The sequence below is a fragment of the Anabas testudineus genome, chromosome 15 (genome assembly GCF_900324465.2).
Source record: "Anabas testudineus chromosome 15, fAnaTes1.2, whole genome shotgun sequence".
In the NCBI taxonomy this organism is placed as follows: domain Eukaryota; kingdom Metazoa; phylum Chordata; class Actinopteri; order Anabantiformes; family Anabantidae; genus Anabas; species Anabas testudineus.
The window spans coordinates 13,729,597-13,747,433 of NC_046624.1; the positions used below are offsets into that span (position 1 = coordinate 13,729,597).

At 40.1% G+C, this 17,837-nt stretch overlaps 1 protein-coding gene across 1 annotated transcript; it reads right to left on the reverse strand.

Moving 5' to 3' along the window:
* Positions 1-499: 499 nt before the first annotated feature.
* Positions 500-3,669, reverse strand: hmx3a (H6 family homeobox 3a). The gene is made up of 2 exons (XM_026353827.1): positions 2,947-3,669; positions 500-2,035 (listed from the first exon to the last, which is right to left on the reverse strand). The coding sequence occupies exons 1-2, from the start codon at positions 3,233-3,235 to the stop codon at positions 1,416-1,418; spliced, it is 909 nt and encodes a 302-aa protein (XP_026209612.1). The 5' UTR covers positions 3,236-3,669; the 3' UTR covers positions 500-1,415.
* Between the last annotated feature and the right edge of the window lie 14,168 nt (positions 3,670-17,837).

Genomic DNA, 17,837 nt, shown 5'->3' on the forward strand with positions numbered 1-17,837 from the left:
CACACACACACACACACACACACGACCGTAAGAGAGAGAGAGAGAGAGACAATGTTAAAAGACAGCAACTAATACTCAGGGAGTAATGTCCTCTGCTGAATACATTACCCGTAATTTTGGCAAGATGGTGGCAATTACGCATCTAATTGACCGAACCACTTTTTTATGTAAAATAACGATTTTAAAGTGCGTAACAGTAAGATGATTACAGGAACCCACCTGCCCAAACCCCTTGTGTCTGTGCGTTTGTATGTGTGCACGGTTCAGTCTCTATCTGTCATCATATGAATCACTAATTTGGCCTATCCCCATCTATTTGTATTATTTAGTTATGTTTCTTCTAGGTATGATGTTTGTTTTTACGGATGTTTAAATATACAATATTTTAATAGATAAATGTGTTTATTATAGAACTCCTCGCATCATCTGTGATATTTTATAATTCGTCACTGGATACAGAAGAGAATGCACTGAATATATAAGGATTATTCATTTATTTCACAACATGGTTCAGCAATACAATATCAAAACGTTGTTTTTACTGTACAAAGGTGGCGCCGCAAGTGGCAGCTCCTCTCCCCGCGCCTCTTTAAATATATACATTTACATATTTTGTACACCAGTGTAAGTCGATATTTTTTGCGCCCCTGTTCAAGAACGCAAAGATTAAGAGACATTGGAGCTCACACTTGTGCTTGAAGGACGTGTCCATGTGGAGGGAACGAGAGTGAGAATCACTAAAACTAAACAGAAGGCTACATGGATATTTTACAGTGGAGAGTGTCTTGATTGTCCCCGTCAAGCGCTTTAAATAGTAAAGTAAAAAAAACAAAAAGGAAAATATTACAACAAAGCCTCGTCAGTATTCCAGCGTGAATAGATGATTCATAGTAGGTTCATTCATTCACAGCACACAGTCAGTGTATTGCACATCAGCATCTTATCAGTTGAGGAAATGTAAATAAAAATCAAATGAGAGTGTTGGATGATAAGCAGGCTCGCACCTTTGGGCCAGCGATTTCTGTAAACAAGGTGTTTGTTTTGTTTTCTTTTCACACAGAGTTGCTTCTCCAGCAATATGGTGTTAAAATTAGTAAATAAGATTAGCCTAAAAAACCGTATCAGGCAGTATAAGCAGTGGACTCCTGAGGTGATAAATTCATATAATAATAATAATAATAATAATAATAATAATAACATGGGTTTAAATAGTCGGATCATGTGTAAACGGCACTTTTATGGAAAATGACAATATATTTGCCAACATAGGTCCGCAGAGGCCTGACAGTGTCTGTTTTAGTTTTTTTTTTTTTCTTTTCTTTGTTTCTTCATTCTGTAAATTGTACAAAAATATTTAGCTTGTTCAGTTGGTTTTTAAAATAGATACCAACTTGTGACGCACGGCTCAGATCATTTCAAACCGGTCTGAGCAGCGGCACAGATGTGACGATGGGATGGGAGTAGTACACCCCGGGGTGCGGGAAGGTGAGCAGCGGCTGGCTCACGGGCACGTTGGCAGCGGTGCCTCCGCTCTCTGAGGCCGAGTTCTCGTGGTAGAGGATGGGCACCCGGACTATCCTCTGCGCCGCGGCGTGGCTCAAGTTGGCGGCCTCCAGCTCCGCGGCCAGCTGCCGTTTCCATTTGTTCCTCCTGTTCTGGAACCAGATCTTCACCTGAGTCTCCGTCAGGTGGAGGGACGCCGCCAGGCCGGCCCGCTCCGAGCTGCTCAGGTAGCGCTTCATGTCGAAGGTGGACTCCAGCTGGAACACCTGACTCCGGGAGAAAACCGTGCGCGTCTTCTTCTTGCGGCACGGCTTCTTGTCCTCGTCCCTCTTCTTCCACTCCTCCAGCTCGTCTTTTTTGGCTTCTTCCGTGTCGCTCTCCTCCAGGATGATCTCATCGCCGCTTTTGTTGTTGTGCTCGTCGTCCTCGTCGTCGTCTTTGGTGTCCGGCTCGGATTTGAGCACCAGGTCTGGAGAGTCTCTGTCCGTGCCCGAGGTTGGAGAGGAGTCTCTGGCTCCTGGTTTCTCGGAGGCTGAAATGTAGACACAGGGAGATGTCGTCATAAACACTGGGTTCTGTTTGTGGTTTTATCACAGCCTGTTGATACAGGGCAGCCTGTGTTTATAGAAAAACTATAAGACAAACCTGCGAAAAACACGATTTGCTACGTAAAGAGGAACGATTTTAATGAGTTAGGCATACAGTTAGGCATGGCTGACAGCAGTGTTCAAATATATTTAATTTATTCTACTAAATATAACTTCTGATAGATTCAAACAGTCAACATTCACCCTGTAAGCATGCTTTATTTATTAATTTGACTGGAACTAATCAGTATTTTACTGTCTTAACTCAAAAATCAGCTTTGCGCCATCAGTGTGTTTTAAACCCCCCAGACAGAAGCAGGTGAACAGTGTCAGTGACTGAGCCCCTGGGATAAGATGTTCACAGTGAGCGTCCAAAGACAAATCAAAAGCACGCTGCGGCTCGTCACCCTCATCTCATGTTTGATGACGTCTACTTCATTTTATGCTGTGTGTCACTTTATTGATCTATTATCCTGTCGTGGCAAAACAAAATAGGCCGTCTTCGAGCATAAAGCGCACAAGCACTATACTATAGACCCTGTGGTGTTGTAAAGACAATGCTTCTACTATTACTACCTTCAGTGAGCAAAACGCACAAAATCCACTTTTACCAAGTAGATTTCTGTGGAGGAAGTGAAATAACTAGTTGACGACAAATCATTTCATGTGTCAAAACGCACAGGAGACCTAAAGATCATGTTACCGTAGTAAAATTAAATTAGGAAGTGTTCACTATTTTAACGACTAAGAAAAATATCAACATCAAAATAGAATAAAAACGCCCAAATAGTTTTCCCATAAAGGATATGCTGTATTTGCTTATAATATATATATAATATTCTTATGTCCGGCTTACCTTCAGTTCTGTGTAAGTGGGCGGATGAACTGAGGGTGTAGGGGTACCACCACGCCGAGGTGCGCTCCAAGTAGTGAGCCGGTAGACTGAACCTCTGTGCCGGCAGGTCAAAGCGCGGAAAGTTGAAGTCCCCGACTTGGGAAAGGGAAAATCCTCCCTCTAAGGCCGCCTTTGTGGCAGCCAGTACCGGCTTGGGTTTGGACGGTTTGCTATCACAGTTCAGCAGGTTCTTAATGAAGAAAGGAGAATCCTTGGCCGAAGCGCACGTCTCTTGAGTTGTCTCTGGCATCGCTGTGGTTGTGGTCTGAACGCAGATGACCACGGAAGCAGAACTTAAAAAAGAAAAGAAAACAAGTCTGGCTTCGAGACTGTTGATATCCTGGTGAAACACGTTCCTGTTTTATTCTTCTCGGTGATTTTACGCGGAGACTCGCTTTCACGCCCGGTCAGCGCGTCAAAACGCACGTTCTTCTAAGCTAGAAAAATAATAAAATAAAAATCTCTGAGAGGAGAAACAAAACATGTATATTCATAAACATGTCTCATTCTCTTTCGTCAAAACGCAAACTGTGTCCACCGTGTCAGTCAGTCTGGCGTCTGATGCTAATGATGAAATAAAAATGTCATCCAAGTTAAATGCGGAAAGTATAGGCGATTGGGCATGTACAATGGCAAATGGGATTAAGGGAGACACGGAGAGAGAGAGAGAGAGAGAGAGAGAGAGAGAGAGCATCCTCCCCTCTCCGTGCGCTCTGGCTGCAGGCTGTGTGCGCTCGCCTGTTATTGGTCTCATATAGTCCCAATTAGGCAGCAAATGAACACAGAGCTGTTAGCGCCCAAAAGGAAGGCTTGGGATAAGCGACGTCAGAACAACCCCCTCAACACTCCTAACATTTCAGTCAGACACAGGCTGAGTGCTCATGACCCAGTGGATGTTTTATTTACAGTTAGTGAGTCCTTTTTAATCACTTTTACTCGGACTAAAAGTGTAATTCGGCTACTCATCACAAATATATAAAAGTATTTAACTTGTAAAAATTGCCACAAAAGCTGTCAAATGTATTTTAAAAATAATAAAAACCTCTGTAACTTGCAGGCTCCTCCTTAAAGCTTCCGTTTGTTACCTACAGGTGATGCTTTTATGTAATGAGCTCGTTCAAACGGACAGTAGGCTAAATAAAATCCTGAATGTCATCATGCCTGTTTCTGAGAGGAAGAAGTCAGGCAGCTATCAGCTGGACTATTCAGCAGCACACAATACTGCCACTGTCATGGAAAGATAACATGAGATTCAGCCTAAACAGCTCAGACGCACTGAAATCACCTCCACCTGCAGGTTCAAAGTTATTATTTTCCAAACTCATCCAAACAAAATGAACTATACGTGTGTGCGTTGTCACCTCGTCTGCATTACCAAACAGTTTTTATAAAACAGTCCCCATATCTTAGCTTCTCGGACACCGTATGAAAAAGGCCTGAGATCAGGCTGCAGCTACTCCAAGTGTCACCAATAGGCGATTAGATTCATATTTCTAATTCATCGATTTTCAGTGAGGGCCACTTCCACTAAGTCTGCGGACCGCACTATTCATTTATTCCTCCCTAATCGATTTGGTTAATTCATCCCTCAGATTGCACTCTTTGTAAATGTGCTATGTATATTCACTCATTGATATTAATTGACTTGTTAGAAGCAGCGCATTGGTTGGAGTCTAGTGTGGAAGAAGAACAAGGAGGCAGCGTCCTCTGTGGGGCATGAGGGTGAAATGCATGTGTGTGCACCACAAGAGTGCGTGTTGATGCTTAATCACACCGTGGAGAACAATGTCATACTGCTACACTGTGGTGGGTGTCCTCCAGTTTGAGCACAAAAAGCAGTTCTCCACCAGGCAAACCATTACATTTTAAGTCAGACTTCAGGATTTAGTTTGTTGTTGTGCCAGTTAGTGGTTGTAATAAAATTCAGTACGTCTCCAGGGAATCAATGCAAGTAATTGTATTGTCCTGAAAAAAAAAAAGCTTTGTATGAGCTCAGGACACATAGTAACAAGTAACACTGTTCACATCATATGTGGTGTAACTGATGCATTTCTGTTATGAAGCATCATCTGTTCATGACATGCAGTCATGATGACAGGTGTCAGGTAAAAGGTTGTACTGGTGCCACTGTGCTTTTTTTTATTATTATTATTATTATTTCTTTATCAGCTAAAGAGTTCTTACATGCACGAGCACGTCCGTGTAATTAACATGTGTTATTCATTTAGAGAGCTGCTCAGGTGGAGATATCATGTTACTGTCATGTAATTACTGCCTTTCCTTACATGGTGGAGATCATTTCTGGTATTTCGAGGCGCTCTCAGGCGGAGGTGCAAAATGTGTCTCTTTGAATGGTAGCTTCTCAAAGAATTCACATTATTCCAATATTTCTGGCTAATGGAATAATGTGAATTTGTTCAGCTCTGAATCTTTGATTTCTGAAAATGTAAGGCAAACATGCAAATATTCTTTATTCATTACAGAATCAAACAATAATATGTTTGTTTGAATGTCTCATTTTAAATTATTGATAATTTGGACAACGGAGAATAGAAGATCTTCAAAGGTTTCACACATTTATGCAAAATTAATATTATTTATTTGCTCAAGAGCATCACATAAAATAATAATGAATAATAATACAAGTAATATTGTTTTTTAATGTGTTAACAGTTTGTGTATCATATGGAAGCTGACATATAAAAAAATTATTTTCCAAAATAATATAACCACGTGGTGTAAAAAATACAGCAGCACCAGACTTATTAACTGATATCACATTGCGCTTCTATTGTGCATCTATTCTGCAGAAAATACATTTGTAAATAAAAAAAAATAAATAAAGGCTTCTTTAAGAATAAACACTGAAGTCAGTATATTTCAAAAGGCGCTGGGCTCAGGTGGAGGATGCAGGAAACACACAAAGAGGCAGGTGGTGTTTGTGATGAAATGGTGCGGGAAATAAATATATTCTTCTGAACTGTGCAGATATCATTACTCTTCTCTCTCTATTTGTTATTGTAACCTGGTGACAAAAGTGACACTTGTAGGTATTTATCATATTTCCATAATTGTATTTTGAAATAGAGGGAGAATACTTCAGCATGTTACTACTATAACGGCAGTTCTACATGCTTAACTGGGGGGAAAAAGAACACAACAAATAATAAACAGTACAAACCCAGATCCTGTAGCGTGTATTTGTATTAAATACTGAAGTTCATATTATGCATTGATTAGAAGCATGCCGTAGACATTGCCCAGGAGCCATATAGGCTCTTTGAATGCTCCATAAGTCTATTTTTGTTGCTCCTCTGGTAGGTTACTATGACTTTTATATTATTTATTTCAAAGCACCAAGCTATTGATTATTTCACAAGGAAAAATGACAAATGGCAGGAGGGAATGACACGGTCAGCAGGTTCTATTAGAGAAATGATAGTGTTGCTCATGGTTTGTTAAAAGGTCCAGTTTAGATACTTTATAGGTTTACATCCATCATCATCTAATGACCTATTTGATGAAAAACACGCGCTCTGGTGACAACAGCCCTGTGCAGCCAACTTCGCTTTGTAATTGCTCCCATATTAAATATAGATTTTTGTTTTGATATCTTGTGAGAATTCCTTTCTGTGGGTCAAAATTGTGATAAAAGACATGGATGCAATGGCAAAGGCTCAGAGGGAGAATACTGGAAGAAGAATGGGGGGAAAAATAGGTGGTGTTGAAGGTGGAACTGTGAGTCTGAGTAGTGGAGGAAGTATCCAGATCCTTTAGTAAAAACAGCAACACCGAAATGTAAAAGTATGAAACCCATAATGCAGAGAAATGTCATCTGTGAGTGTCATACGGTTAAAATTGAACTAACTTTTATCTACTTACAGTAGTTTTGAGGCATTTTGACCAGGTTAGTGGTTGGGGAAGTATTATATAATCCTTTACTAAGGAGTAAAAATACTATATTACAAGTAAAAGTCAGGTATTATGTGAAGTATTACTGTACTTAAGTATATGATACATGGACTAAAAGTATCAAAACTAAATGTTATTGCATACAAAAAGGTTCCTGTCAGTATTATACCATCATATGTGATGTTATTAGATTTTTATTGCAGATGCATATACTTCTGAAAGTTAATGGAAAAAAATGGAAATATTTGTAATCTAACATTACATTTACATTAACATCTAGTTTTGGCAGACACTTACAAAAAAAACTCATTGCTGTCAGTTGATGAAACATTATCCTTAGCATTTTCATTTGATATGAGGAATTGAAACAGACAGTTTGCCCAGAATCCTGTTGGACAAAAAGATCTTGGTGTCAAACTACATCCAAACAGACAACACCATTTATCACTGAAACCTGTCCCGGCTGTGTCCTTCTTGCACTTTTAACTTGACGTTTTGGCTGCGACGAACCATTAAACCAATGAAGGCCACGTTAAGATTGCTTAGATTTAAGTATTGCATTTAACTTGTAAAGGAATTGGTGGCCCTCCACTGACCCGGCAAGCTTTAATTGGGATTGTGCAGGTATTGATTGTAAGTGGCCAGGCGAATCTTGAATTACAGCCTGATTAGCTTTTACTCGGCCCCTTGCACCAGCCAATCGAAGGAGCTCAATGTCATTCAGGTTGGAACACTTCAGCGGCCACTTGACTTGAGGGAATCCTGTTACTTTCTGTGTAAACAGGAAACAACATGTATTTAAGATGAGGATGGCAGCACCCCTGGCAAATATACTTCAGTCCGGGGCTGTAATATTCACTTAGCGTCTAAACATTTACTTTTATAAATAATTTGATGACGTCATTGAACATGAAACCGATGAGTATATATGGCTACATCACTCCTTCACTTCCTTTATTGTTTCCCAGCTCAGCTGATGACCTCTGTATGGTTTGGATGGAAACAGTCATAGGAGCGATGTAGCTCTTTTTCTCTATCATGAACAGAATCACCCGAGCCTCAATATCCACCTTTTGTACCTCCAAAAATTCTGCCCTGGATCGCCAGCTTTTACCCAGCCTGCCTGCATGTGTCATTACAACTCGGTAATCTGGAGAGGGCGACAGAAAAGTTCTCATCAGTGTCAGCCTGAGATATAGATATGGGCCGGGTAACAAATGGCCAAATGCACAGGCAGCAGAGCAGACCATCAATAAAGCAATTTCTTGTGTCATAACAGCCACACTTTTTCTAAAGCCAACCTTTCAAAACTTTTCCCTCCGCAAATCGCTGCAGCCCCACCATTAGAGTCCTGCCTTGTGAATTTAATGGATTCCGTACAAATAATATTCCACCATAATGGAAAAGGTTGAAGTCACTGAAGACAGATGAAGTCATAAACACATATAATTGAGAATCAAAGACCGATAAATTTTAAACTGCTATCCATTTTCTCTTTTTAGATGATGATCTATGTTGGCCTGGCTGCAGGAAAATGGAAGAGATTATGGGGGAAAATTATAACAATAAATTTTCTAAACATACACCTTGATTATGCTTCGATTTTTTGGAGGGGTTCAGTGTGAGGGAGGGGGTTAGAAAGAAGGCTGGGATTGCTGAAAGCTTGCTGGCTAAATGGCACCATAAAATAGGTTCCCTGCTCTTTTGCCTGCAGAGAGGAGGCATGCCTGGAGGTGTGATTTTCCCCCCTTTAATGGGGGAAATGAATTGTGTAATTTATTGCAAACGTGCACACAGTGAGATTAGATCAGCATATCCCATCAAACGAACAACAATCAATCAGCCTCTAGTTAACAGCATGAAACACATAAACCAAGGCACCTAATGGCTTTCCAATTTAACAGATTGATAGACTTATCCGGTCCTAAGGGATGAATTAAGAAAACCGGGTACTTTCACACAGGCACTGGCACTTTTGACAGGACCTCTTCCCCTCTCTAGCTTACTTACTATCTTCACTCCTAAACACAGGGATACGATTATCCTAAAAATAAAGAAAGTCAGATTTGCCTGTTCTTTTCCTCCTCCCCCACATTTGAGAAAGCACTCCAGCGCTGATTTGTTATTTAGATGAGACGGGAGTGGAAGTGTGTCAGATGTGCAGAATGGGCTCATTTTAATGACCTGATTATCGCGGGTCATTTGGAACTGTGAAATCAAGGGAGCTATTCAAAGCCACTTAACAATATCTAAATGTGACCCGGACGACCTGTTCAACCAAGAATGTCGTTTTTTTTGTTTGTTTGTTTTTACAAATATTAAAGGATTAGTTTGACACTTTAGAAAATAAGCTTATGTTGTGTCATGTCAAGAGTTACATAAGAAATTCGATAGCTCTTCATATCTAAAAAAAATACACAAACAATTCATTCCATAGGGGGAAACATTATGTATTACATATAGAGTCTACAGGCATGTGCCAGATAAGAAATAGTCTGATAAACAACTTTATGAACATTTTAATTAGTAAGCTTTGGAGGTTCTGATGGTGAATTTTATTACAGAATTGTTTTCTTAATTTTGAGTCTTTAGGCAAACTAATTTTTCACGACAAATCTTCACAACAACCTGATTACGCTTAAACCATTTTTAACATTTTCTACTTTTAGCTGTGGAGCTCCCATCACCAGCTCAGCTCAGCATGATTCAAAACTGACAAAGCCAAACAATCAATGATGTTGTGGTAGCTTTGTCACACATATGTTGCTGCTGGAGATATTAACTTTAGACATTTAATATATACTGAAGTTAACAAAGTTAACAATTACACACTCAGTGATTAGGAATCATTAAGCTGGGCTGAATAAAATAATCAGCAAGGTGACAGAGCAGGCACCAAAACCCAACTTTAGAAGAGGTCAACTGGCTGAATACAGTCTCTTAAAGAGCTTGGCTACAAACCCAGGGCCTTGACCCAGTGTAATGCACACTCAGTGTCACCATATTATCTTGTCCACCTTCACAGAGACAGCTGATCTCTGTGTCACTGCATAATTGAGAAGCTGTTGGTATCAAGGATGAGATCCTGAGAGGGATGAGAAAGTGTTACCCTAGACCACCACGAGCAGACCTGAGGAACCAACTCGAGTGAGACCAGAGCCAGTAGACAGAGTGCAGCCACAATCTCTAACAAGGCCTGTGGAGCAGGTGAGCGTAACATATACATGTGGCTGATGTGTGCACTCCGCTGCAATATGACAAGTCATGTAATGTTCAGGGCTGGGATTGCCTTCACTCAGACAACCTTGGGAAATGGATTGAGATTCAGCTCATAGGCTGGAAATGAGCTCCCATTGATTACTGATGGATCAATAAATTGGCTAATGAATAAGAGCCCATTACTAACCAATCAAAACTAATAGCACCTTAACTGCCTCTTCGTTACTGCTTTTCCATCAGCTTAGTGGAAAACTAAAGTTATCTGACATGCAGGAAGATCGATGCACCAAATCTGGAGAGGATAACAGAGGAAAAGCCAAAACATGAAACAAGAACGACACTATTAAACTCAGCAGTAGTTTCACGGTGCAGAAGAGAATTAGTGTTCCTACTTGACACCAATGCTTGTATCCTCCCTGTGGAAACAACTCCACTGACCCTCTTGTTTGGTCGGTGAGTGTAGCGTGTAGCAAGGCGCACATGATCACACCCCCCCCCCACCCCTCCACATGATGGACAGTAATTGGTGTTTGTTTGCTCTCTTTTCTCCCTCTCTTGTGTCATGGTGGTGGTAAAGAGTGCTATTACTGTCAGCTGATTATTATGGCCTCTACTTCTTCCAGTAGCTGTCAGGACTTCCTAATGAGAGGAAACTTGAGCATAGAGATCAGAGAGGCTTGTGTGCACACACACACTCACACATACATACACACTGTGCGATTGAGAGAGATTAATTTGCGCCTTTGTTGTATTTATTTCCTCCGGCTTTATGTATGTACTTAAAAACAAATAAAGAGAACATTAAGAGAACAAAAACGTTGAACACTTGTCTTTTGGTAAAAAAAAAAAAAAAAAAAACTACATTGATGCGGCAGTTTAGGGAAACCCCTTTAGTATCCAACATAAGAATGCCCTCAAGCACAAAGTGAGATCCTTAGAAATGTTTTGAGTATGGTGTCACAGAACTCGACTGGCCTGGATCGAGCCCTTTGGGATAAACTGCAAAACAAGACCTTTTTCCAGAGGAGGTGAGGCTTTGACAGCAGAACATGAATATCTTTAGGTTTAGAGGAAGATTTCCACAATCTGTTTTTGTACTGCAGCCATGTAGGGTCTACACTTTACCAGCATGTGAGACCTCCTTAATTTAAGAGTAATTTTAAGTTCTACAAATTTGGATGGAAAACTTTTATTCCTACATTTTCAAGTAAGAAAACTTCAAGAGTAAAACTATAAGACTATCTCTCCAGAAGTACAAAATATATTTTACTTATAACAGGGTTATAAATAAAGTCACAGATGTCTACATAGGTTTTAGCCATATATACAGTACTGTAAAAACATATTTTATATAGAACCTAGAAGCTATATACTCCCCTAACATTAAATAAAAATCATCTGAGTCATATCATTATTTTCCTTCAGTTTAAATAGAAACTGAATACATACAGTACAAACCAGGGACCAGCACCAATCCCCAATGGATGTCTCAAAATTGCTCTCTTAATATATCAAACATTCACAGCAGCCCTTGACAACTCTATCTTCCTCGCATCTTAACGCACCCCAAAGTCCTCAGGGCACCCAGGAAAATTAACCATATAATAGCAATAAATAACAGATGCTGGCTCAAGGGGACTTCAAACAAGCTTCTCTCTCTCCCACACACACACATACACAGATACACACAAACACAAAGAGCAGCCTCAAATAGCTGGATTAACACCAAACAGCCCAATCACACACTTTATGACTGAGATAGCACACCATATGTAACACCCAGTTTTCTTCATTCATGTGTATATCAGACCCTTTTAGGTTGTGACAGTATTGATAGAAACCCAAGCTGTCTGTGTCTCAACATTGTTCAGTGCTTTTTTTTTTTTTTTTTTTTTTTTTTAGGAAATTAACTACAACACTAAAATACTACTTGCTAACACTGATATTAATATATGATACCGCACTTATTTTACTAATATTTACACACAATTTCATACTGAAGTGACATTTTTGAGTATTTTTTACATTGCTGTTTTGCTACTTTTACGTAAATGTTTCGATCACTGGTGTCCAAAAGGTAAAACTATGATGATGCTTGCTACGCTTTTTCTCTCTGTTATTGTTACAACCTGACATTTATCTTTTTTGTCAATGGTGTCACCATTAGCACTTTATCCTCCTTCGTCTTTCCTTGTTTTCTCTCCTTTTCCCTCTCTGACGATGTTTAATGTTACAGGCCATTGTATTAGTGAAAATGGAGCATTGATTATTTGTAAAAACATAAGTGCAAATCAAATCAACATTGCACAGGAACAGATGAGAGGTGCCTACCTGTGCACATGCAGGAAAAGGGGCAGTTATTGACACAGTGGAAAAACCTTCACTGTAAGGTTAGCAATCACTCCTTTTTCACCCTTAACTGCAGCTACCTCTAACACCCAACTGTGTCCTCAATCTCCACTCCAGTGGGCCCAGGTATGCAACTTTTCCGTCAGCCCTGTTATGTATTTGGCTTTCTATTTCACTTTAATAGGAGAGAAATTGGCAACATATTCTTTTACAGCCCCATGGCACCATTAGAAAGCCTGCTGTCATTTGGATTATTTATGAAAAACTATTTCATGCTTACTTACATTTGCTGCTTATTTTCCCCCAGTGTGACCTGCAGCAGATTTAGCTCTATTTCAAAAGCCTTAAAGCCAATTCTTTATGTCTGCAGGTCAGCCTTTTCGATTGAGTTGAGATTGAAATACCAGTGTGTAGTGGGAAAGGTATGGCAAGAGGAAACCAATAGTCTTTTATTGTGTAGATGGCTATAGTAAAGAGAAAAGGAAGGGGATACTGAAAGAGGAGAAACGATAGAGGGGTGAAGCCAGGGGAATGGGTGATTTCTAGTTGGATATAGAATTGGAGACACCTGCAGAAATAAGAGGCAATGCAGAGGCAGCAACAAAAGTCGAGGAATGAATGGGCCAAAAACATCCAGCTGCTCGTGAGCAGCAAAGACAACAAAGACCAGCCAAGGACTGAGTCAGCAAACTGGCATGAAAAGCAAAAAACGAAAAAAAACATACAATGAAAGGGATCTTAAATCCACATGATTTTATATTTCATCCAAAAACATGTCAAATATCTTTGCTTGCGTGGTGTTTTACAAGGAGTACAATGATAAACTTTACTGGGGGCTCTGTTTGTGATTTTTCCCCCCTGGTGTTTGTAGAATCTATACTCATATTCTTGTCTGTAAAAGAAAATTGGCAATCTTTGTCTTTCAACATATCAAATAAATCAAAATAAACTTCCTCACTAAGGAGCTTGACAGGCCAGGACAAAGCAGTCACACTCCCCTTTGGAGCACGCATCTATACTCATAATCCCATACTGTATAAGTTAGGGTCTTTCACTCCCCATTGCACATACACACACACACATGCACACATACGCACACACACACGCATGCACAACTTTGATCTGGGTTTGGCCTGGGCTTTATACAGTGACCCTAATAAACTGCGGCGTGGCTGGGCAGGTTTGTCACTGTCACAGGTAAATGATGTAATTAATGAGTGTGTAGCACGGTGGATGGGAGCCGGGGTGTTAGCTTTTAAACACCTCTCCAGCTGACTGGGTTTGGGGAGGCCCAGCTGGACACAGCGAGCAGATCGATACAGGGTCAGGGGTCAGTCAACCCTCCCATTATGGCTGAGGTAGCTCCCATCATCGCCTGGCTAACGATGCCTGCAGGAGGGCCAGAGACTGAGCCACTGCAGGGAGAAGAAGCACCTTCAAGGAGCGTGGAATTAGTATGGGTTGAAGCTGAAAACGAGTATTCATGGTGTGATGTATATGAGTATATGATGGATAGATGTAAGCAGACTGTTTTTATTGATCAGCTTGTCAGTTCACTCCTGGATGATAATAATGCCAACAAGTGAAAATTTGTACAAACTCAGGAGTAACAGTATAATGGAATAATTCCTCTTGCTCAAAGTGCAGATTACTTTCTGTCAGGAATCCGTTCTGTAAAACAACATAAAAACTCCACGACTTCCAATCCCAGGACTTTTGCTACATGTTGACATCTTTCTGTCGCTTCACTGATATTTGTCTGCGTCTGTGAAATCTCATGTGTTTTATTCCTCTGTATAGATAACATAACTATTTTATGGTTTGTTTACACTACACTAAAACAGATGATATGTCTGCTGTAAAGAAAGAGCAGAGACCTCAACAATCTAAAACTAACCGCATATTACTGACCACCATTACTGAGACCAAAACTCAATTTAAAGTGTGCTTCACATTTTGTAGCTTTTACTGTTTTTTATTTTATTATTATTTATTCTGTAGGAGCCCCAAGGAATATTGTGACCAGTTCTGTTCATGATGTTGATACATTATTAATATTACAGCAGGGGAGCATGGGAAATCGTTCCTGGCTGGATTGGGTTTGATCAATATCCTCAAAGGGCAGAAGCCTCATTAATCTAAAACTTCCCTCACATTAGCAGGACTGTCCAATTCAGACCACTCTTTACTCAGACTCAATAGCCACTCCAGCAGATCCATACAGAGATCAAAACTCAACAGCTAATTTGGAGTGCACTGGAGTTTTTAATGCTGTGAGCTCCCCAAGGAATACTGGGACTCGTTTTTGTTCGTGATATCGATGTTGATGCATTATGATTATTATACACATCTTTATTTGTAATGAAAAGAATTGATGTTTTAGAAAAACATCATTAGGAACATGTTTTACTGATGTCCGTCAGGTAAAAACATGTTTATTACAATAAACAGGTTCTGTACCCTTGAGGCCATTTTTGCAAGAGGTGGCTTGTTTTTCTTTCAATCTACAAATATTTGTGTCATAATTATAGCAGGTTAAAATAATGCAAAGGGGGATTAAGACAATGTACAAACTAAAGGCAAAGCAAAAAGAGCTCAAAAAGGCAAAATTAGAATGGCTGATATAAAACAAGCTAACATATAGAATTAGCATATAGCATTTTAAGATGTACAGTATGTCAAAAGAAAGCTTTTTGACAAAATGATATCATATTACTGCATACTGTGCACAAACTATTTTTGTGTGACCTTTCATGATCAACTGATAACCCGCGACAATGTGAATTGAGAAACTAACTGTCAGACTAAAAATAATCCTTAGTTGCAACCCTAAAGATGAGAGTTTGGTTTCAGTCAGAGCTGTGAATTTAAAAGCTTAGATCAGTACTAAACATGAGCCATGAGTTTGAGGACGTGCCCGTGGACACACTATATTATCTTCCTAAGGACAGGCTAATCTAATAACAACCTTTTTGTGGTGCAAGTGAAATGCTGGTATTAGGGCAACTGTGCGTTCAGAAGCATCATTCAGGACAATGAGCTATAGCCAGAGAGTGACAAGCTAGAAAAATGTCCCCACTTTTCAGGCTGTACAAATGACGTTTGGCGACGATAACTCACAACTGGACACTTCATTTCAAGTTGCAAGATAGCTGGCCGGTGAAAAGCTATTATACCATCTTCTTTATTTGTGGCCCGTGGTTTTGGTAGTAGGATCATCAAATAAATACTGCTAAAATGCCACTTCAGTCAAAAATATTGGCCAATTCTTTCTCTGTCGTGACTGGGTTCGGATAGCAACCTGTTTCTGATGGTATAAACCTTTAAGAGTCAGGTGGTCAGGCAGCTGGCATCCATCAGGCCCTACAGCACCATGAGTGCGGGATGTTTAGTCCAGTGGATATGACTGACCAGTGCTTCTGATCAATTGCAGCCATTCTCAAAGCATAATAAATGAATTGATTACGAATTTATCACAGAGAATTGCTTGCTTAGAGGAATAATCACTCGCCGATAAAGGAGAAATGGCTATGAATACATTTCAAGCATCTTTGAGGAGTAATAGTATAATTTGTCACTTGTGACAGTCTATTTGATTGTTCTCAATATTTCAGCCTGGTGGAATATCGGACAGAATCATGCCGGGTTGTCAGAGCCAGGCTGAGGTGTGTGTGAATTCATCGAGTGATGCTTTAATACGGTAATAAGGCAGTCAGAAGAACACTCAGACTTCCTAAGGTGACAGCAGCTTTATCGCGCATCGCCTCATAAACTCCCATCATATCTGTTCGCCACTATTATCAAATGGGTGTTTAGCGTGCATCTGTGTGTGGGTGTGTGAAAGAGAGAGAAAGAGAATGAGTGTGTGTGTGTGTGTGTGTGTTTGTGTGCAGGGGCAAACGTACTGTAGGTTTAGAGCTTTTTGTAAGAAAAATAAGCCCATCCTCCCACGCTGAAGTGAAGCATTTCTCTTTTGCTTCTATTCCCTCTTGAAGCCTCTGCAGCTGTGGTCAAACTTAGGTCAATAAAATGTCTGTCTGTCCATTGAGTTGCCACATCTATCAAATGATGAAAGTTTGTCTTTAAAGGAGAGATACCATTCAGTGGGAGAGAGTAGGCCCTTTCTGTGAGGCATGCAGGAAATTAATCAAGGAAATGGGGTTTTTGGTGTGCCTATATCACATCTAATCTATCCTTTGTCCACGTGTAGCCGGCTCCAAGCCTCACCAATCAAGAGCAACACGCTGGCTTTATGAAAAGCCACTTGTTCCCTGCATAATTGGGAGGTCTCATTGCTGAGTTAAATGTGAGGTGGAGGTGGAGGGAGGTGCAGTCTTGTTTGCCCATGTAAAGTGTGATCCAGATAATAGCATTCTCATCAAAGGCAGCAATTACATTCATTACAACGGCGCGAGGCATGCCTGCAAGGAAATTAAGTGGTGAGAGGAAAGAAAAGCTTAATATATACCTCCTTTATCCTATCCCCCACCTCTCAGTTCTTTTTCAAATGCTCCACGTGGAGCAGGAGACCTCAAGAAAGAAACAGTCTCAGTAGAAGAAGAATAAATCTTGTCAAAGTCCCCCTTCACCTTTCTGTCTCCAAGAGGCTCCCATCTACCGTTACTATGGCTGCACTTGTCTAGGATTAAAAAGCTTTTCCAGGGGGGGTAATCTCAAATGCAGCTTTTACACCAGCCCAACAAATGACACCAAGTCTTAAAAAACTGCTTAAGACCTTCTCCAAATTAAATTCCCATTTCTTTCAGAGAAGGAGAAGCAAATTAATTGTCTTGGGCGGCGTTAAACCACAGCCTGTAAAACAGGCGGTTAAGAGGAGAAGGGAACCTTTTCATTCAGGCCTTTTAAAATTGAATCAGACCAAGTGGATAACACTGCAACCTTCTCAAAGACAGGTGTTGTCCCAGAGCCTATTCTACATGTGGCAGTGTGTATACTCAAACTCGCTCATATAATTTAGATTAGCCATGCAAAGGGTTTGAGTTCAAGTCAGAGCTTTTCAAAATGTTAAGTATATGAGGTATTGTGTAATTGTATAAAAATACACAGACATTTGGAATTAGGAGGGTTCATTTAGACTACACTAGATATATTATGCAATTGTATTTATGGCTGAAAGTAATCCATTCAACATCTAACACAGTTTTTCAACAAACTGAAGTACACTGTCGGAAGTCATTTCTCTACAAGCTTCCATCAGTGTGACCACAGCATTATTGGGTGTAAATGCCAGACCTAGTAAGCCCTGTTAGAGTATTACCTGCTCTCAGTCTCATTAATACATGCTCAGTGCCCTTTAACAGAACAGCTTAATATATCGTGCAGCAGACATGTCATTAATGCAAAATTAAGTT